This window comes from Argiope bruennichi, chromosome X1, assembly GCF_947563725.1.
Source record: "Argiope bruennichi chromosome X1, qqArgBrue1.1, whole genome shotgun sequence".
NCBI classification, from domain to species: Eukaryota; Metazoa; Arthropoda; class Arachnida; order Araneae; family Araneidae; genus Argiope; species Argiope bruennichi.
This window is the reverse complement of record NC_079162.1, coordinates 88,495,363-88,518,099: the sequence shown is the minus strand read 5'-3', so window position 1 is coordinate 88,518,099 and position 22,737 is coordinate 88,495,363. Positions and strand designations below refer to the sequence as shown.

The window sequence follows — 22,737 nt, the reverse complement described above, 5'->3', positions numbered from 1 at the left end:
TTTTGAGTTCGATTAAACTTTTTGTTTAATAGAGAAGTCTATTTCTTTGTCTCATTTATATCTTCTTCCCTCTGACTGAATGTACTTTCTGGTGAGATGGCGAAACATCTCTAGAATATTTCTAATATTTTGCAGCTCAATTAATTAGCTGAGCGAAGCGTTGGATTTAATGCACCTGTAAAAATATTCAATGAATGAGGCAGTCTAAAATTCATATTTTTTTGTTGTTGTTGATATTTGAATGTAGCCATTCTACAGAAGTAATAAGCGAGATTTCTGTGCCACGTACGTTTGCGTTTTATATTTATAGATGAGATGAAAAAATGTAGCTATCTTCATTTGAAAAACAAAAACAACTTGTATTACTTTGGGCATTTACACATTATACAATCAAAAACTACATAGACTAATTCTTAGTAATTTTGGCTGAAATGCACTAATATTGGATTTATTTTCAAACTAAATATATCTTAAGACTTGAAAACTGCAATTCGTTATTTAATAAAATTCATATTAATATGAAATGCTAATCAAGAGTGATTAACAAGATGGAAATATTCCACCAGAATAAAATTCCTTTCAGAATTCTGAAAACTTGCATAAAAGTACAATCTAAGTACACAAAGAATAACAGAAATATTACTTTACATTTTGTAAAATGTAATGAAGTATTAACGTCTTTCAGTAAATTATTATGCATACATATACATGTGTACAAATGTAGATGTGTTTCTGTCCGGTTTTAAAATTATTAAAAAAAAATAAATAGCCAAATACATTTAATGGCATAATGATTTATTAAAAACTTCCGATTTTATACATAATTACAAAAAAATTATGAAATTCGAATTCCAATGTAAATAAAAAAAATTACAAGTGCATGTAATTTATACATATGAAATTATATACAAACTAAAACATATAAATGTTGAAGTGATTTTTTTTAAAAACATCAATATATACAATAATGAGACAAATGATGAAATTCATGAATAAATAAATAAATAAAACATGCAATTTCTAATAACATATGAAACCATTCAATACTAAAAAAAAATTCTAATCATGTTGAGCCATTACATAATGATTATTCCTCCACTAAAAGCAATGTCTCTGAAAATGCAAAGATAGAATAGATTCAACTGAAAGAATATTAGTAATATATGGAAATTTAATAACAAAATGTCTCAAAGCTTCGACGTAAATTTCTAGGAACTTTTACAATGCTTGTGTCCTACATATGCTTCGAAAGTGGCATGTCATTCACCCATATGTTGCTGTTGGTCCACTGAACCAAGATATTCGTGTCAAAATGACACACTTGCTTCACCCACATGTTTGACGAAAATACGGCTACATGCAACAAATGTCAAGTTCATTTTATTATTCTTCATATTTAAATAGAATGTCCTGCTTTTAATTCTTATTGTGTTTTTTTTAATTCGTGTCCTTTAACATTATAAGACGAGGAAGGAATACGAGTTATCATTAAAAATATTTGGATGAAAAATGCCACCCAAATATTTTTAAATTCTTAAAAGTGATTGGCTCTTTCTTGCACTGAGCACTTCTTTCCTGTTAGTATTTAACGTTTCTCTTTTTTATATTTCTACATTGCATCAGATTTTCGAATTTGTATGAATCATAAAATGTTGAAGTCACCTTTTATTTTCATTATCACAGCTTATGAGATTTTATCTTGATACCCTTGCTTTTATATTTTAATAAATGTGTGTGTGTGTTTTTTTTAAAAATATATTCTACTTTTACGATTTGACTGGTGCAGTACGGATAAATGTGGTTATTGCACCAGTGAACCATACACAACCAACCGGCAACATATTTGAGGAAACTGCTTTACATATCTTGTAACAGAATTTCACACTACATGATGAACCAACTGAAACAGTATTGCACAACGACTGTATAGTGGCAACCCAGTAGTGCAATAAACTGACTGCTGAAATGTTATACCAAGCTATTTTTCCAATGTAACTTTCTGCCTACGGAGTAGAAACATGACATTTTTTTTTTTTTTTTGTATATTAGATAAGTAGAAATATTTCTAATCGAATAAAAATAAAATTTATGTAAATAATAAAATAAATTTCAGAATTTGGAAATATAAATCAAAAGAGAATATTCATATTTTACTTTAATTTTTCGTATTTTGACAAATTGTCAAAATAAGCCTGTACAATCAAACAGAAATTATTTGAAATTTGAATAAAACATTTCTTGTCTTGATTAGAACATCAAAAGTAGGTCCATTCAGAGCTGCGGAATAGGATTGCAAAATTTGCAGCAAAGGCTTAATACACACAACAACATGCAAGAGAGGCTAAAATACTAAGTGGATGATGGTTACATTGTATGAACTCTTTCTTGCATATTTCCAGGAAATCATATTAATATTACACCAATCAACAAAGTTTCTTTGTAGCAATATGTTTAAAAGCTAATTACAATATTATGGCTACTTTAAAAGTTACATTATTAAATTAGTTTACAATGTACAATGCAGCAAACAAGATAACCATATGAAATAAAAATTAATAAAATTTCATCATTTGACTCAATTTTTAAAAAAATTAAGTTTGCAAAGTAAAGCCAATAAGTTTTACTTATTGCAATTAATAAAACAATTAAAATATTACAAAAGAGAAAATAAATATTATGATCATTAATAAACATGACATTTAGCAATTTTTTTTTTTTTACTAAAACCCATATGTTTATCAAATTATAATACAGATGAGACATTGCACAGATTCTTTCCCTCATTCAATTTTGAATGTGATTAAGACAAAATTTCTTTTCTTCATAAAAATACGATATTTTGATGAATTCCTAATTTAGTTCATTAAATAAACTTGATGGAACAACTAAAAGCATTCATGTACAATTTTAAGTAAAACATCCAACCACTTTTTTTACTAGACTCAGCATTAACATTTTCTCTCAATCAAGAAAGAGAGGAAACTTTTTCCCCCTTTTATTTGGTAGCAGGTAATCTCAAGTCTTACTTTTTTAATAAACAATTTTAGCTTTATTCCAATTGAGAAATATTTCTCCAGTTTCACAATTTTTCCACTAGACATGGATAAAAATTCAAAAATTAAAAACAGATGAATATGGTTTTATACACATTTTATGACAACACTGCATTAATACATCTTATCACATAAAGTATTAATATTTCTACATGTTTCAATTCAACTAATGACACAGTGTACATTTAAAAGAGAAAAACAGTGCAAATCTACAATACACAGCAATACTACATCAAATATTTCCCATAAAAAAAAGATAAACATCAAATAACAAATAAGCAGTTGTTTCACAGCCGTATTTGCTTTTTGTGATGCTTGAAATACAATTTAAAGTCATGTGATAAAATCTAGAGGCATATTCTAACACAGATGCATGAATATTCAATATTTTATAAAGCATTATATTCAACTCTCTTACAGCATCAAATGAATAGAATATTAAAAAAACTACATGAAATATAAAATTAACCAAGGCCTTTTAATTATGCCAAGTGAATGTTATATATAGTGGGAAAAAACTCAGAATCAAATTGTAAATTAAAACTCAGTTTAATGCAGTTGTTTGAAATGCTTCAAATTTGTTTTTGAAAAGTATTGTTTCCCATAAAAATTTTTAAAAAGGACAAATTGACTCATTTTCTGTAATTTGCCATTGTAGTTTAGGAAACTGCATAATACATACGAGCTCAAATAGTTATCAAATCAAAAACAATTATATTGAAAAGAACAGCTTTAAATATGGAATGAATTTTATGTTTCTGAATAGTTAAAAAGTTAAAAGTGGAAAATTATTACTACAACAAAATTTCGGATATCTTAATGGTAAGTACCAAAGGTAGGAAAAAACTAGAAGGGAAAAAAAATTGATTCAAATTAAGAGAGGTATAACACATATTCATAAGAGAAACATAGTATTCAAATTAAGAGATGTATAGAGATATAACTAATTACATCACACAGACACAAAAGAACAACTTCGCTAAATTGAGCATTATTTGTAAATTATCACCCTACAAATACTATCCATTAAAAACCTTCAAAATATTTTCTGCTTATCAAAATTAATGCATTTTTGATTTTAACTAATAATGGTCACTTTCTGAAAATGATGCATATTGAATGAATTAATAACTTTAAATAACAAACTGAAATTTTTGCACCAGTTATTCCATTTAAAAGAGGAAAAAATTAAGTCTCAAACATGGCTTATAATACAAAGAAAATAATTTTTAACAGGACAATGTAGTAAAAAAGGAAATCCATTTATTTCAGATTTGAAAATGCAAGTTTTTCAAGAGAACAGGACAGAAAACATGACTTTTCTATAAATGGTAGAAATCTTAATAAGACACAAAACAACAATAATAACAACAAAAAATACCCTAAAAATAGAGAATTCTACTCAAGAGAATAAATTAAAACATGAAAATGCGAGAGGTAAGTAGTAGATAAAGAAAATACTCAGTTTAATGAATTTTGTATGACGAGATATTAATCTCTTAATCAATACTTATATAACTTCATATCTGCCAAGTTTCAAATTAAATATAAGCATTATGACTTCACTATATTACAGATAATGGAATATATTTACAGAACATTTTGAATTCATGAGAATTAACTATATGTGCTCCTCTCCAGGTGGCATAATTTCCTCTCCAGGTGGCATAAGCTCCTCACCAGGTGGCATAAGCTCCTCTTCAGGAGACATAATTTCTCCAGGTGACAAAATCTCTCCAGGCGACAAAAGTTCCTCTCCAGGTGGCACAGGCTCATCTAGATGTGGCATAAGTTCCTCTCCAGGTGGCATAGGCTCACCTGGTGATTCATCATCGTCAGAATTCTTATCTGAAATGGAATCTGACTCATCTTTTAGACCCATTTCAATTCTGAAACCTTCAAGAACTGCTCGCACTTCTTTGGTAACATGACTTTTCTGGTGATCAGTGAAAGATCGCACAAAGTGACATAGCGGATCACGTAAATCAGGGCAAGAATCAAGAGCTTCTTGTAATTGTGGACCAGGTAATTGCAAAAGTACTTGAAATGATTGTGGTTTAGTACGTTGGCAGCATTTAATGAAACCTTCCCATATTCTCCTTTCATTCCAAACTTGCTTTAAAATAAGACGCTGCAAGATATTAGTCACGAAACCTAAAAGATGTGGATGATTTGTAAGAGACTGTATAACTGTCCTCATAAACAATATAGGAAGCGGATTTATCTCCATTAGCTCTTGCAGAACCATGGCAAGAACAACTTGAGTGTATACTTGCTTTTCTTCCAAACACAATGAAGTAGCTTTAATTACTATTTTTAAATTACATTTCTCTGGTTCAATTTTATGCAGGGCGACCAAAAGTTCAGAAGGGGTGACAGGACTAGGAAAACTACTTCCCAAAAGGCGATGGAAAACTTCCTTCACAACAGTTGGATTCAATTTTATTAGTTCAGGTAATGCTGCTATAACTTCCGCTTTTGTAAGTCCATTAATGATTGGAATGAGAAAACGCACATCAGGTACTCGTTTCCGATATAAATCACGAACACGAGAAACAAGTTCAGCAGAAGGAGGAGCCTTATCAGTTAGAATATGAATTATTCTTGTTACTATTGTCTCTGCCCCTTTTGGACATTTCTCAACAAAACGAAGAAGCTCTGGAGATTCCATACTCATTCCTTTAAATGGAGTTTCCAAGGCTCGAAGAATCGTTCGTTTAATATCAGCTGAAGTCTCTACATAAACAGTTCCAAGATCATGAATTAACTTATGATTCATAGGGAGTACAGCTAAATATAATTGTAAGCATAATTTTGTTAATTCTTCAGACCATGCACGAGGGGGTTGAGTAAAATATATGAATTGTGAGGGTGATGGAGCGTCATGAAGCAAAAACTTTAAACTCCTTAATGCAAAAGCTTCAATGAATGATCTCATGCTCCCATTTTCGTAGACTTCAACAGCTGCAGATACAGCTTTGGAGCGAATATGAACTTTTTCATGAAGAGTGAGATCACATATTACTCCTAAAAACAATAGTTTTTTTGTTGGTCTTCTAATAGTCATGTTTTTAGCTAGCTGAATCCCAATTTCTGTAACTGCTTCATCGATACATATTTTCTTAAGACATTCCGCCATACCTGAAGTAATAAAAGGAGGTTCGACAAAAAATCGACTAAATGCAAGTCGATTTGGATCGTCGGTTTTCAATATTCCACCTACAAGTTTATCTATTGTCTCTTCATAAAACTCGACGGGTCTTTCCGTAGAACTTTCAAATCCTTTATAAGAAGAATACTCTTGATAAATCCAACTGAAAGCTAATTCTAAGCGACTACGAGGGTTTTCTAAAATATGATTCTTCAAATCCGTAGCGAAATCACCTCTGAACTGAGTAGCTAAAGAAGTCAGAATTTTTGTTCGCATACACGCAGTACCTCTCTTTGCAATGGCTTTTTCAGCATTTAAAATTCGATTGAAAGCTGCGCGACTTAACCTGTCAGATTCTTCGTCTGTAAATGGCTTAGCCACAGATGCGAAGTCCAACTTTTTTGAATATTTATTACTTTTGGTAGGAGGTCCACCACTAGGCATCAAAACAAGACCCTGCTTCTTAGGCCTGGGATCTACAGTCTGACCAACAACTGTTTGAATTTGTTTAGATGCAAATTCATCATCGTCATCGCTCAAATCCAATTTTGCATTATGAGCTTGCATTTTCATTTCTTCTGCACCTTTGCCAAGACCAGCAATGGTCAGCTGTGTAGCTAAAAGGCGTGATAAATGCTTAACTTGCGGTTCAGTACCAGCAGCAGCAATAGGAGTATAGGTTGACCGAAAGTGAGTAGGAAGATGAGGTGTCAGACTTAACATACTTACAAGAACCAAATCGGCAACATTTATGGGTGTAAGTTTTGGCACTAAATCTTGAGCAGTTATATCAATTGCCGTATCTTTAGCTTTGTTTTTCATAGATCCAGATCTAGATGAAGAACCAGATGCTTTTGTATTAAAGAATTCATCGCCAAGTTTAGATCTTTTAACCCAATCTCGATCAAAATCTCTCGAAAAAGCACGTTTCTTAGTATTCTCGACAGAAGGAAAACATTTATTGATTTGTTGTGGTGATGCGCCCAAATCAGATAACATAATTGAAATACGAGAGTGAAATTCTACAGCTCCAGGATGTTTCACTAGAATAAATAACTGCAATTTTAAACTTTTGCGCACACTACTTACTTGAGACTGACTCAGAGTAGGTGGTAAATTTGCATGCAACGATTCAAATGCTTGCAAAACTTTTGGAAAAAATTCAAACCTTTTTCTTGTAATGGTAGTTAAAACTTGCATGCAAGTCATTAAGTTAAAACTTGAAACATGCGAAGCGCAATGAAGATCTACAATACGTTGAAAAATGACCTTTGCTTCTTCTTCCATTTTCCGAGGTCTAAAAATGTTGAGTATGACAGGAATCTTATCTAACGATAATTCATCTTGGGAATATTGGTCTCTGAAAGTTTGAATGATAACTATGCGTTCCATGAATTTCACAACCAAAGCGCGAATTCCTTCATTGTCAGATTCAAGTAGAGCAAATATATTACGTTTCAGTTGAGCCATGCATGCCCATGTTGCTTCCATAACTTCGTCAACACTTTTGGCTGAACAAAACCATTTAATGGTAAGGATGTATAATTTAGCTGTTGTTTGGATAACTTTTTTCTTAACAAATATCGTGGTATCATCTAGCAAAATTTTCATGTTCCCCACTATTTTAGGAAGAATTTGAATATCAAATTTACAAGCATCTTCAATGAATTTCAGAACAAATATACGAATTTCAGGACTTTTATCATGCTGAAAACTAACAACCTCATCTAAAAAATTATCAAGAAGTTTGGGTTCTTTTTGTATAATTAATTTCTGTACAAGTTGCAAAGTTTTTAGTTTACTTTGCACATCTACATCTAACGATGCATTTCTTAAAAGTTTGGCAATTCTTTCGGTAGTCACTGTTTCTTCCACTGTCTCCTCTTCCTCAAAAAATTGAGCAGCCGTACTGAGGCGAATATCTATCACCTTCTTTCTTGGTTTATGACTAGTATCATCACCTGAAAAATAGAATTTAGTCTTATCATCACCTGAAAAATAGTCTCATCATCACTAAAAAATAGAATTTAGTCTTATCATCACCTGAAAAATAGAATTTAGAGATTTCAACTTTCAATCAAAATACTGATTAACTTTATCATAAACAGTGCTAAATAACAACTTCCATTTCAACCATAACCATTAAAAAAACATCGATAGCAATTAAGTTCAACTTCATTCATAAGCTTTCTTCATAATTCAAGCGATTGTCAATAAGTAACATGGACATTAAATCGCTAAAAGAGATTTAGAAATGCCATTAGAAAAAGATTTAGAGTTCTAAACAGATTGCTTTACAGTCTTAATTCAATTGTTACTGATATCTGAAAAGAATACATTTTAATCAAGCATCTTAACAACAAGATGACTCAAAACTCTGCCTTAAATTATTATATCTAATAAAAATTATGGAATCTAAAACGAATGACACCAACAGTTTGACAGCATAATGCTGTTTAAACAAAAATAGAAATTTTATGACACAAAAAGATTTACTTTCTTTAACCCTTTAAAGGGCCATTTTTTTCTAGTCATATTATGTTAAAATATTTTCAGACTTAAAATTAGAATAAAAAAAGTGATTAGGGGAAAGGGACTTATTAGACAAATTTAATTGGATTAATTAATTTGGTTAATTAATAATTAAGTAACAAACCAAGACACATCACATCATTTTGATTGAGATAAAGAACTGAAGCATCTAAATTTCTGTCTTTCTAAAAAAATTTGTCAGAAATGCCAATCTACAAAATTTCATACAAAGATTGATAAATTTGGTGGGAAGCATACTTCCCACGGCCCTAGAAAGGGTTAAACTGCAAATAAACTGTGAAATTCTTAACATTTTATAGTCAAGGGTGTTAGCAAGCTAACAGCAGTTTGTTAAATCTTCTTGGCCATAAAGTGGACATTCGATTAAAAAAATTCAAAATCAACTTTCAAACTGAAAATATAGATAATAAGTATTTTTTTTTTTAATCTAAATCTCTGAACTTCCAAAAATCTGATGGCCAAAGCATAGTTAAACGATGTATAGCTTACGTTTAGTTTAATGGCTTTATGTCAATGAATATGATAAAACTTTAAACACTTCATAATCTTCATACTTTTCTATTAGCAATTAAACTACTAAAATAAAATTTTACATAAAATATTAAGAATTTTATTGGATTAAATCCCTCATAATGTGATTTTATTTATAAGACAAGGTCTATGTTTTTCTTTTATTATTAATGTTGTAACCATGTATATAAATGGACGAACTTCCTACCTGGATACAAATAGTTATGAAGCGTTAAAATTGATGTACTTTTCTTTATACAATTAAACTTCATATAATCAACAAAAACAGAATTTTAATATAACACTGCATATAAATTTTGTACACATTGTCGTTATAAATAATGAATGTAAGTGCCCTTTTGTATCATGGAAAGGCAACCCTGATCAACATATTATTTCACAAAATGTTTGTTTCATTAAATATCAAGTAGAAATTTAGTCTAGGAATAGCAACAGGGTATTTTTTACTTAGATTTTTTCATTGTTTATAGGATTTAAACAATTATTTGCTACTTATCTAATGAGAATGAAGTCCAAAAAAGTAAGTTTGAATACATACACATTTGTATTAAATTTTACTTTTTCCATTTTTTTTTTTTTTTTGAATTTATACAACAAAACAATCAAAGTTTAATTATTTTTACTAAAAAAACATTAGTATGACAGATTTTTATTGATTTTTGATTATAGCTTTAACACTTGCGCTGACAATAATAACATTTCGCTAAAAAATAACAAAACTAGATTCTTTGCATTAAATTTTGATGCAATCATTTGCAAGATCATTCAACACAAAACTCAAGTTAAAAATATTTTATCATGAATTAAGTGAAATCATGCTTTAAATACACATTCATTTGACAGTAAATCCCATGTAATCATAAACGGAAATTAAAACATTTTTAGTTTTCATAAACCCTTTCAGGGTTGCCAGTATTTCTGCTGTTTGAATTTCCCTGCCTTTCCCCTGACATTTCCAGGTTTTTTTTAAAAAATGTCCCGGACATTTTTCGGATGTTTCTAATATCCTGAGAACGATGTCGCTTTACTTCATTATTTTTAAATGTTGCACAATATGTTCTAATCTTTTAACTAAAATTAATGAAAATAAAATTTAATTCTTAGGGAAAAAAAAGCATCATTTTCACTTATTGAATTTCAGATAAGCTTCAGTTAAGTAAAACACTAGAAGGTAACATGGTCATCTAGAGAGACTTTTAGCCAACCAGTCAACATTTAAAAATATCTCAATCATATCTCAAAAGTGTTTGTCAAATTTATTCAAGAAAAATGCAGTACAAAAATATATGCATATTGGTGGAAGGCTTAATAATGAAATTATTGGTTTCCTTCCAGTGGGGTCTCCCCATATCCATACTGTTCCTCAACACTCCAATCAGAACCGAACAGTAATTTTACTAATGAAAAAATATTCATTTACAACTACAAAATGAAATCTCTGCATCAAAAATCTTTTAATGAAATCAAAAATGCATTGACTTTCAGCTCACCAATTATAATTTTTTTAAAAAATCCACTGGCTCCATGCTCAACCAGTAAAATAGAAAAAAATGGAAAATTGGTCCTTATCGATTTTTTTCTTTATTGCATAAGAAAAATGTTTTAGAGGTATAAATTTCAAAAAAAGATAGTATGAACTGTGGAAATATAAGTTTTTGTGGCAAACAGTTTCATACACAACAAACCGTATAAGAAAAATTCTGTCTTTGTCTTAAAAAAAAATTTTTTTTTTGAAAAAATTACAACAAACATGTTTACCTATAATGTATCAAACAAATTAATTTCTCATATTTAATATTATGTTTAAATTATAGGGCATTTTGTTGAATGTATGGGGGATTTTAAACGAACACAAAATTTTAAAAAAATGTTAAAAGAAAATTTTAGCAGTAATGTGCATTTCATGACTTTCACCGCATCCATTCATATCAAGAATTTAATAATCCGTGTTCATAATGTTTAAAAATAAACAAAGAAAATGTTTTAAGGAAATAATAGGAATAATGTCCGTTACTTCATAATTCAACAAAAAGATCTCCGAGAAGAAGGAAAAAATAATTATTGTAAAATACTTTTTTTTAAATAAATTGTTTTGGAATTATAATAATGGATCAATATTTTATAACCAGTTTAGAATATTAATACCAAAAGTACATGCTTCCGCTTTCGTGCACGTGGTATAATCGATTTGGCGTTCGAGGGAAGAAAGGAGGAGTATAGCTCCATATGACTTTTTAAATCAAAGAGACCCATTAAAGTTTAAAATCATAACAGTAACAGGAGCTGAGCTTTAGTTAGGCTGCCTTTTTCCATAACATACAAAACTATTTTCGTTAATTATGCAGATAACTTGCAGTTTTGACAAAAGAAGAAAACAAAACTTCCGGCGAAAATATTATGTATTTATACATATATGCAATAAATTGGATATGGTGATTAATCTTTCTCTTCTATAGTCTGTTTTAGACTTTTACTGAAAGTTTGATTTTCTTTAGTTGCCAATGATGTTTCATTCCAGTTATGAAAAATTACCAGGAAATTATCATGTTCGATAAAAATTACCGATTTATAAAAAAAATTTCCATAATATATAATAATTTTCCCCTGATTTTTCCCGAGCTCCCGGAATTCTCGATCGGCTGGCCACCCTGCCTTTCCACTATACAGTAATATCTTGACTTACATGAAATGCAAATTTCAAAATCGAAACAAAAAAAAAAAAATCTATTTTAAAGATAAGACCGAAACAGGGACATACACTGATATTGTTAAGCAGCTGACAACCCTTCTAGACAATTACATCTGGAAGTTAATGGTGATGATATCTACGGAATACTAGTTATTACCACTGCTACTTTTGTAGTAACTTAATACTTCGATGCAGCGCGATAAGTTGGATGAATTAAAAATTCTCTAATGTTTTACTTTGCATATGAATCATGCAAGCATTAGTTTATTAGTAGAGACAAGTGCGATTGGATCCTCTAAGTAAAGAGTTAGATTATTGAAATGCGTGAGCAAATTGCTACAATAAAAGGAGGCACTTCAGACACGCATCCGTCAGAAAACAAATTATAACTAGAAGAATGACAGATGGTCAAAGCTTACTTTAAAAAAAGGCAAGAAATTTTTAAATCAGTACACTCTAATGGAGATATACATTCTACTCATAAAGCAAAAGATTAAAAACATTAGTTTCCTACAGAGAAATTACACATTAAAAAGAAAAGAAGGGCGACACTGAGTCATCAAACGAGCTCATTATATATTAAAGAGCAATTGACAACGAAATAATTCTACTTTGTGAGTTATTTTATTAATTTATTTTTTAATTTAATATTTTTTGTATGAATATATATGAAAACTAGATTCTTTATGGTACTTGCCCCCAATAAACTAAAATTTGCATGCCGAGTTAGATACTGATTTGAGAATTTTCTATTGGACCCATTAATCATGACACTTCGGGGTATTATAGAATTAAATTATTACAAAAGTAGCAATGACAAATAACTAACTATATCTACAAAAGAAAGAAGCACTTTATCTGGATTACTATCTCAATCATTAATGATAAATGTATGATACGAATTTTATCAACTCTTCAATAAGCAAATATTTAGGAAACTTGAAGCAAATTTAAATAAACAAAAATTCCAAAATTTGGGAAAATAATATTTTCAACTAACTTTCTGCTCTTTTTTTCAGAAAATATTGCAGATCCAGTGCATAATCTGCACTTGTTCTAGATCGAGATGTTGAAGGTTTATATTTTCTTTCATCTTCAGATATTGAAGGCTTATTTCTTTCATCCTGGGATGGCGAAGGCTGAAATCTTCTTTCATCCTGAGATGGCGAAGGCTGAAATCTTCTTTCATCCTTAGATGGCGAAGGCCGAAATCTTCTTTCATCCTGAGATGGCGAAGGCTGAAATCTTCTTTCATCCTTAGATGGCGAAGGACGAAATCTTCTTTCATCCTTAGATGGCGAAGGACGAAATCTTCTTTCATCCTTAGATGGCGAAGGCCGAAATCTTCTTTCATCCTTAGATGGCGAAGACCGAAATCTTCTTTCATCCTTAGATGGCGAAGACTGAAATCTTCTTTCATCCTTAGATGGCGAAGACTGAAATCTTCTTTCATCCTTAGATGGCGAAGACTGAAATCTTCTTTCATCCTTAGATGGCGAAGACTGAAATCTTCTTTCATCCTTAGATGGCGAAGACTGAAATCTTCTTTCACCCTTAGATGGCGAAGACTGAAATCTTCTTTCATCCTTAGATGGCGAAGACTGAAATCTTCTTTCATCCTTAGATGGCGAAGACTGAAATCTTCTTTCATCCTTAGATGGCGCAGACTGAAATCTTCTTTCATCCTTAGATGGCGTAGAGTGAAATCTTCTTTCATCCTTAGATGGCGAAGACTGAAATCTTCTTTCATCCTTAGATGGCGTAGAGTGAAATCTTTCATCCTTAGATGGCGTAGAGTGAAATCTTCTTTCATCCTTAGATGGCGAAGACTGAAATCTTCTTTCATCCTGAGATGACGAAGACTGAAATCTTCTTTCATCTTCAGATGTTGAAGGCTGAAATCTTCTTTCATCTTGAAATGTTGAAGGGTGATATCTTCTTTCATCTTGAGATGTTGAAGGGTGATATCTTCTTTCCTCAAAAGATGCTGGAAGGTGATGTTTTTCCTCTAAAGAAGCTGGAAGGTGATGTCTTATTTCCTCTGAAGATGCTGGAAGGTGATGTTTTTCCTCTAAAGAAGCTGGAAGGTGATGTCTTATTTCCTCTGAAGATGCTGGAAGGTGATGTTTTTCCTCTAAAGAAGCTGGAAGGTGATGTCTTATTTCCTCTGAAGATGCTGGAAAGTGATGTTTTTCCTCTAAAGAAGCTGGAAGGTGATGTCTTATTTCCTCTGAAGATGCTGGAAAGTGATGTTTTTCCTCTAAAGAAGCTGGAAGGTGATGTCTTATTTCCTCTGAAGATGCTGGAAAGTGATGTTTTTCCTCTAAAGAAGCTGGAAGGTGATGTCTTATTTCCTCTGAAGATGCTGGAAAGTGATGTTTTTCCTCTAAAGAAGCTGGAAGGTGATGTCTTATTTCCTCTGAAGATGCTGGAAAGTGATGTTTTTCCTCTAAAGAAGCTGGAAGGTGATGTCTTATTTCCTCTGAAGATGCTGGAAGGTGATGTCTTCTTTCATCTGGAGACGTTGAAGGGTGATATCTCCTTTCATCTGAAGGCTGATGCTTTCTTTTATCTTGAGATGTTGAAAGCTGATATCTCCTTTCATCTTGAGATGTAGAAAGCTGATATCTTCTTTCATCCTGAGATGTTGAAGGCTGATATCTTCTTTCATCCTGAGATATTGAAGGCTGATATCTTCTATCATCTTGATTCTTCCAAGCAGATGAAGAAGGATGTCCAGACATTTTTAATCTATGAGAAAGATTTAAACATTTAATATAATGTGATTTATTTTTTTCTGATTCAGAAAAATGCATAATAGTTCTAACTTGAAATGTATTTTTTCACTAAACTTGAAAGCAAAATATGACGAATATGTAATTAAAGATAAATATATAACAAGATACGTATGCATATAGGTTAGAATTGCTAATTTATATGCTTTGCATAGATATAGAAACAGAAGAACTATTCAATATTATATAAAAGTATATTACAAGAGAAATGCACCCCCCCCCGGCATTTACATAAATACTTACAATTTATTAATAAATTTCCTTATCGTATTAAACTGTTATGTAGCTGAGATGTCTCTCAAAAAATCAATTATAATTATGAACTAAAGTTGAAATCTTTTTAAAAAATGAAATTTATCACGGGGGGGGGGGCAAACAAAAACAGAGTGAAAAGTTTTACCTAAAACTATACATTATTTTTGGTCAGAAAAAAAAAATCTAGACATAGAAGAGACATTTTGCATTTTTAAATTCGCTTTAATCCATCCTGGGAAGGCATAATTTATTTACAAGAAGGCACGGACAAGGCACGTCCGCTCTCTGCGCGGCACAAAAGCAAAAGAGGGAAGAAGAGAAATTAATTATCCCTCGTCTTATATAAAATGAGATAATGATAGGGAAAATATTTCTTTACAGTGCTAATATATTATTAAGATTCTGATAGGGATTCCTGACGCATGTCAATCACAAGCAAGTTAAACGCAGGGATCTGATTAAAAAAGAATGTGCTTATTGGACATTTTTCTAGCCCTTCACGCGGAACGTGTGAAAGTGTCGTCTTTTAGCCAATTCAGCAATTTTACAAAACTTCTCTTGAATTAATTAAGTAGAAAAAGTGGAATCGGATCATGAAATAAGAGAATAAAATTACTATGGGCTAAATTAAGAGTTTAAAATATCATTACATTAGGCTGTAGGCTGTACGTGCAGTATTGCGGCACTGGGTGTTCTCTACATTACAGTGCGGAACGTACTGAGAAAAATGGTGCATTTTTACCCTTACAAAATTAGTTACAATCAGCAGTTGCTGCCTATCCACAGGGAGAAGCGACTGACCTTTGCATTGACATTGTTTATTGGGGAAGTCTGGTAACTCGGCAGATTTGAAAGATAGTATCACTCTACATGTGAGAATCATCTCAGTTGACCAATTACGATCCGTAGAATGCAGATTTTACATCTTGAAGACAGGAAACGTATTGAGCAATTTCCCTTACATCGATAAGATCCTTGTGACTGAATGTTTCATACGTTCTAATAAAACGTGTTACAAATGTGTATTTTGTGTCTTTTCAGCATATATTCTGTTGTCACGCGCCATCTATCGATATTTCTGGAACTAGTTTTTTTTTTCACGTAATCCGTTTCCCCATGTCTTGAATAGTATCACTTTACCGACCGGTAGCGGTTCGAACATACTATGCCATTTCACCGTCCGCTCAGCTGAATTTTTGAAAACGACAGCTGAATTTTTTTCAGGGCATGCTGAATTGGTGGAAAACGTAGTCACCACAGATCGGTCAAAAGTCGATTAATCGACGACCGGTCGGTAAGCGCTGGGGAGCAAACGTCGAATAATCGACGACCGGTTGGTAAGCGCTGAGAACAAAACGTCGATTAATCGACGGCCGGTTGGTAAGCGCTGAGAACAAAACGTCGATTAATCGACGGCCGGTTGGTAAGCGCTGAGAACAAAACGTCGATTAATCGACGGCCGGTCGGTAAAGTGGTATGTTCAACAATTTTGATGTCTTTACACTGAGTAGTTCGCAGTATAGAGAGCTCAGATTAGGGTTTTTTTTTTTTAATTCTGATCACCTTCTATATATATATATATAACCATCTTTTAAAAACACCATTGACAATGTGACAATGAGGAGGCCAGAAGTTCCAATAGAGATTTAAAGCCAGCGTACTCTTTAAAATACTTTTGTAGAAATGAATGTAATTTATAACACTGGGGTCATTCATAGATAATTAGATTACTTTCCTTATACCCTAGTGGGCAATTCCTAAGGACGGATCCCAAAAAGAATAGCGTATGAAGAAAATAAGCGCGAATGGATGAAAAATGAAATAAAATAACCCCAGAATGCTAGGACATTACAATAATGATAACTTATTTTGCTCTGAAATTCAGAAGGGTTTGAAAAGTGCCCAAGGAACAAAATGATTCATTTTGAGCTCAGAAACTGTGAGTTAAACAAATATCAGGCAAGTCCGAATTTGAGCAGAAAGAGGAGTGTATCGTAACTGTGCGGAAACACCATACTATTCGAGTTTCGATTACTTGGTCATTAAGAAAATACTTGGCGACTGTTATTTTTCAATTACTGAAAGTTCTTTTAGAACTTCATTCATCTAAAAATTCCACTGTTGGAGAAATTCTCTCAGCTGACTGTTTCTTTAAGCTCTGAAGCACTGTTTGCAGACACAGATTCTTTACTTAATCACGCATGGAAGCGCCAAGTCGAGATTTATTTATAAAATTTGCCAAAACAAGTAATAGATTTGAAGAATTTTAAATTTAATATTTTTCTGATGTTTCCTTTTTTATGGCTAATGATTACCTTAACTGCCATATTGCTTAAAGAAAAAGCTGATTGCAACTTTTTGCAAAATAAGACTTTTTTTTTCAACAGGTCCCAACCACGTTGACCATTTAGAATCAGACAAAATTAATCATGATTGGTGTGCTAAGAAGCACACCAATTATGATTAACTTTGACATTTGCAACATAAAAATAATATATTTTACAGTACTATTTTAACTAAAGTTGATTAAATCAACGGATTTAAAATATTAAACATCAGCTTACAAGTAGACCTCCGTATTTAGAAACAAATTAACAGCCATTTTAGCAAAACTCGCAGAATAACTTTTCTGTGCGACACTAGAAATGAGAAGAACACTCTGTAAACTAGTTTGCCTTTTCTAAGAATCAGTTCATTTGTAATCTAAAATCATGCAGATCGTGGCTATGTGCCAGACATTCAGATCAAACAGCGTCTGTCTACAAACAGGAATGCATACAGGATACCGGTATTTTTTTTTATGAGTTAAGTAGCGTTCATATGAGGCCAACTGCTGCTTTACAACAGAAGGCCATGTCTACCTCAGAAAGATCACGTGACCCCCAATGGCACACATTTGTCCGACGGGACAATTATTATGCACAACTAGGCCTCCTGCGAATGCATCTTTACGTAGTTTCTTTTTATTTTATGGCAATTTATGGGTTCGGAAATGATTTAATATCAAATAACTATTAACTTATAATTAAAATATAATCTTTTAGCATTTCTGTTTGTTTTTCTTCTCTGAATATTGCTGTTTGATAGATGATTTAAGAAGCTCCTTTTTTTTTCTTCGTCCATATCAAATAAAAGTTATATTGAGAATTATTTTTTAAATTGATGAATGAATAAATAGTGAATTAAGTGAATGAATATTCACACTGAATTCCGTTTATTCCTTTTATCAGTAGGAAAGGTATTATCAATTGTTGCATGCTTTCCATGCTTTATTTATTTATTGCCAATTTGCATAGGATTTTTTATTACTACTTTCGTTATTGAATCTCAGACCATAAAATCTTGAGATTCATTAAGGCCCATTTTAGACCAGCACAAATCTTCTAGTAGAAAGGTAAGAACTAAATAATCCCCCCCCCGTATGTTTAAGAAGCTGCTCCATCCTCCCTCTCCCCAATTGTCTTTGTTCGTTGCTGGGCCGCTGGAAGAAGGGAGAGGTCAATATGGATTAATACTGAGACGGGTTTTTATAAGGCTCTGGAAAGACGAGGAATGTTCTGAAATGAGCGGAAGATCGTATAAAGAACTAGATAAAGGGAGAAAACATGCAATATCAAGTTGCTTTAAAAAATCATTTCAGGGCAAATTTCTACAGAATGTTTTAAAAGAAAAATAAAACTCTTCAAACTGAAGAAAATTTTCCAGGTTTTTCCCTGTAAAATTGCAAAGTTCATTGACTTTTCCAGGTAGATAGACATCATAAGAACAGTTCAGACAAGAGACCATTCATGAAAAGGAAGGAATTTTGCTTCTTACAATTAGAGACTTTGCTCAGTTCAAGCTAGTTTGGCAACTGCAATTTCACAATTAAAATAAAAATAACTACTTCATTTTCAAGATTACACTAAAAGTATTAAGTTCAACTTCATTCCAATTTTTCTCTGTTTGTTTAGTGTAAAGAAGTGCCCAACTGCCCTGTTTTAAAAATTGATTTGCCACAAACGGATAACAGGCTTGGGGGAAATGGTTATAGGAGTACTCCAGTTACCCTTGAATTTTTAAATTATATATTTTGTATTCCTCGATTTTCAAATCATCTCTGTTGAACTAATAACGTCCACGGAAAATGGCATAGTTACAAAGTGGCAGGGCTGATTAAATGCTTGGGATTCAAGGTCTTAATATATGCTCCCAATTATAAAAGCACATAGGGAAAATTGTTGTATTTTGGACAATATACCTTCGATTGCTAACCATTATCTTAGTATGGGCTACCATTCTACAGAAAGCAGTTTTAAACCTCCTCAAGCAATATTTATTAGTACTTAGTAGAAATATGTTTAGCACTTAGGTTTTGTTAATGAGGGCATTTATGGAATCGTTTTAGCTATATAGAAAGCAAAAATTTTAAATTACATATGTATTTATTTTATATTTACACACATCCAAGAATTATTTGAGGATTTCCACTTTAATCCAATTTTTGGAGCATAATTTGATACGTAGATATAGATTTGTTTGTAAGTTCGAGCATAACATGTAAAGATTACCAAGCGTTAGAGCTGTAAACTACTACCTCTTGTACCTTGAATCAAAAACCCATCCTGTACCATGGATCTCTGATTCAGGATACATGATGCTACTCATCATAATCTTTTTCAGATTATAATAACAAACCAAGTAAAAAAAGGAGCGAAACATGAAAATACTGGTCCTGAAGCTATAAAATAAGCATGGTGAAGGAAAAACGAAAATTTCAATTAGAGAGCCGTGCAAAGTGTTTAATGTTAAATTCACAGTAACAATTAGGCTTTTGAGGGCTTTTAAGAAGTCAGCATTTTCGGAAAAAGAAGAGCTATATTTAGAGCAATACATAAACAAAATGGCAAAGATGAAATATGGATTGACGAAGAAAGGAGTTCAGAGTCTGGCTAATATGTTTGCAAAAGCCAATAATAAAATCTGATCTATCAAGTGGAATAAAGCAAGAACAGCAGGAGAAGAATAAATGAGATTACTTAAGACAAAGCACGTTGCATTATTATCAAAGAGAGAGCCAGAAAAGACAGTCTGACAAGAACAGCAACTTTGAACTTTACCAGTGTAGAAGCTTCTTTATAGTAGGTTGAGATTGGTTCCTTTTCTTCTTCATTGCATTAGGAATTCAGAGATAATTATGACAGTAGTACAGCTAATATTATGTTCAAAAGTACAAAACCATCTTGCATCAAAAGCGACTTTGCATGCAATTACAATTTTTCTTTTTTAGGTAACCTTCCACATTATATTATTCATAGATGGCGAAAACTAAAATTGTACAGATGCTTTAAAAAAAAAGATATCTATAACGAAATTAAGAATGTAAATAGTTATTTTCTGCGTCATATAATAGAAAAAGTGGTCCAACATACAACTATCTTTACATATTGTTCCTTATATCTTATCCTTGAAAAATGGAGCCCCACCCTAGAAATTTGCCTGGAGGACTTATATTGTATATTCACACTTCTAATCTAAAAACTCTTTTGGAAGATGGAAAAGAGAGAATGAAATCGGAAAAAGGCTTTTAAAAAAATAAAAGAGGCCTCAAGATAATATCTGAACCTAAACTAAACGCTAGAAAAAGGAATACTATAAAAACAGACTCAAATTCAAGAATTATGGGTGGTTATAACTTCAGCATGCATGATGAAAAATCATGTTAAGCATTTTAAAGCTATAGTGGCATTTATTAAAAAAAATTACAAGCATCACTAAGCAGGGTAAAGCATGGGAATGATCATAGACAGGGGGATTATAGGAGCTCTTCATCGAGCTACCTTATTTAAAGATTAGAAATTGTTATAAAATAATAAAATAATTTAAAAATTAGCCAAATTTATTTCCCAAATTCCTAAATTAACAAAAATTAAGACTGAGAAGAAATAATAACAAATTATAAATGTCTGTATTAAAAACGGAATACTGAGTTACAACAACAGAATTCGAAATGTAAAACTATGCATCATATGTTTCATAATTTGGAATATACCCCTAGTAATGTAGCAAATAATGGTGAACCCAATCATTTTTAACTTTTTGCAAGTTTTTATTTGCTTAGTGTAAGCAAAATAATCTTTTCCAGACAGAAGAATTATTCATACATTTATATTCTGATTTTTCTTCCTCATTAAGAAATATCGCTCAACATAAATAATATAAATTTGATAAAATTAAATTTATGAAACTAAAATTAAAGACTTTTGTTAATATTAATGTGTTCAAGCATTTAATATTTATAAACTAAGCTCTATCAATTCCATTTTTGCATTAAAAGTTTAAATTTACTTAATTAACTTGTGATTCCCATCCCATAGTTGAGGGCAAACCTCAAAATCCAAATAATAGCATTAAAGATAGTGATAGCAATATCAGAACAACTAGGCATTGGTTTTGTAAGGATTGCTATATCCTGAGAAAATTGTTCAAATTGTTAGTTAAATATTAACAGTTAGTTGTATTTTTATGAGAAAGACATGTTAGAAGAGGCCAGTAAGAGAAGGCATCTTTTTTTTTTCTAATGATTTTGAAATAGTTAAAATTATCCCACCTTTTAAGTAATTAAACAAAAATGGGATGCATAAGATTCCTGCTTTACTTTTATTACAAAAGCTTTTAAATTATTTCTTATGATTAGTAAATTAACTTTTCTAAATAGAATCGTGTTTAATAATTTTAGGATTTGCTTGTTCATTATCATATTATTGCTAGTTCATTATTTGCTAGCTATTATTCTAGCATCATTATTTGCTAGTTCACTGTCCATATATTAACACATTCACTGCCATGGAGGTCATTGGTGACAGTATAGCTCATATAAATTACTTTGCAACAAAGAGGCAATCAACAAGTTAATCATTGAAAATTAAACATTGTGTTCTAGTTACAGTACAATATTTTTGAGTACTAAAAATAATCTTTTCAAGCAATACTTAAATGTTTTCCTGTTTCATTTACATTTGCTGGTGATTTTGGAAAATAGTTTGAGTAGTTAACTTTAGTTTTCAATAAATAAAATGCTTGCAAAATCATAACAAGAAGTTACTGTATTTCATGCTGTTTCGCACACAAACATACAAATTCAAAAACTTAGGAGCAAGCCCACAGATAGTTGAAAAGGAATAATAAAAAATTAAAAAGCTGCCTTATTTTAAATCAGTTTAGAGCATTTGAAACTCGTTTCTATCTACTAGTAGATACAGGTCAAGGAAGATAATGGAATAAAGGTATCAAAAAATTAATATTTCTAACCACAAAAGTAGTATTTACCTATTTTTGAATAACAGAACATACCACTGAAAAATTCTTAGAAGGTATCCAAAAATATAGAGAATTTGATTACAAATTTATAAATTAGATTTCCACGAAACCCCACTAAAACAAATTGTAAGTTTCTCGAAGTTTCATTTACTAATACTAAGGGTTAAGTCCACAGAATATTTTAATATACTTCAATGATATGTAAAAGAAAATTTATTGCTAGAAGAAACATTGAAACACAGAATCAAATTGTGATGTAAAACCAGTCCTCACTTGCCCTACTTAATTATAAATTTTTTTGGTGGTTAGATCATAATTGAAAACACACATTGCACACTTATGTATCAACAGATGGGGACAATATAGAATTATGAAGAAATATTAGAGAAAACTATTAAGAGTCATTAATAT

The 22,737-nt window shown here is 31.3% G+C and overlaps 1 protein-coding gene and 1 long non-coding RNA gene across 3 annotated transcripts in view; both read right to left on the bottom strand.

Annotated features, from left to right (window-relative positions):
- Window positions 1–1,019: 1,019 nt before the first annotated feature.
- Window positions 1,020–14,379, bottom strand: LOC129959315 (symplekin-like; the record flags this gene model as incomplete). Its single annotated transcript, XM_056072134.1, has 2 exons — window positions 1,020–8,165; window positions 12,978–14,379. Coding segments are annotated over 2 exons (4,893 nt in total), but the record flags the coding sequence as incomplete, so codon positions are not given.
- A 4-nt stretch (window positions 14,380–14,383) lies between these two features.
- The window catches only part of LOC129958477 (uncharacterized), a 32,233-nt gene continuing 23,879 nt past the window's right edge, over window positions 14,384–22,737 (bottom strand). For both annotated transcript variants that reach the window (XR_008783226.1, XR_008783225.1), the window contains one exon: window positions 14,384–14,728. This is a non-coding gene — a long non-coding RNA (uncharacterized LOC129958477). The remainder of the gene's footprint in view (window positions 14,729–22,737) is intronic.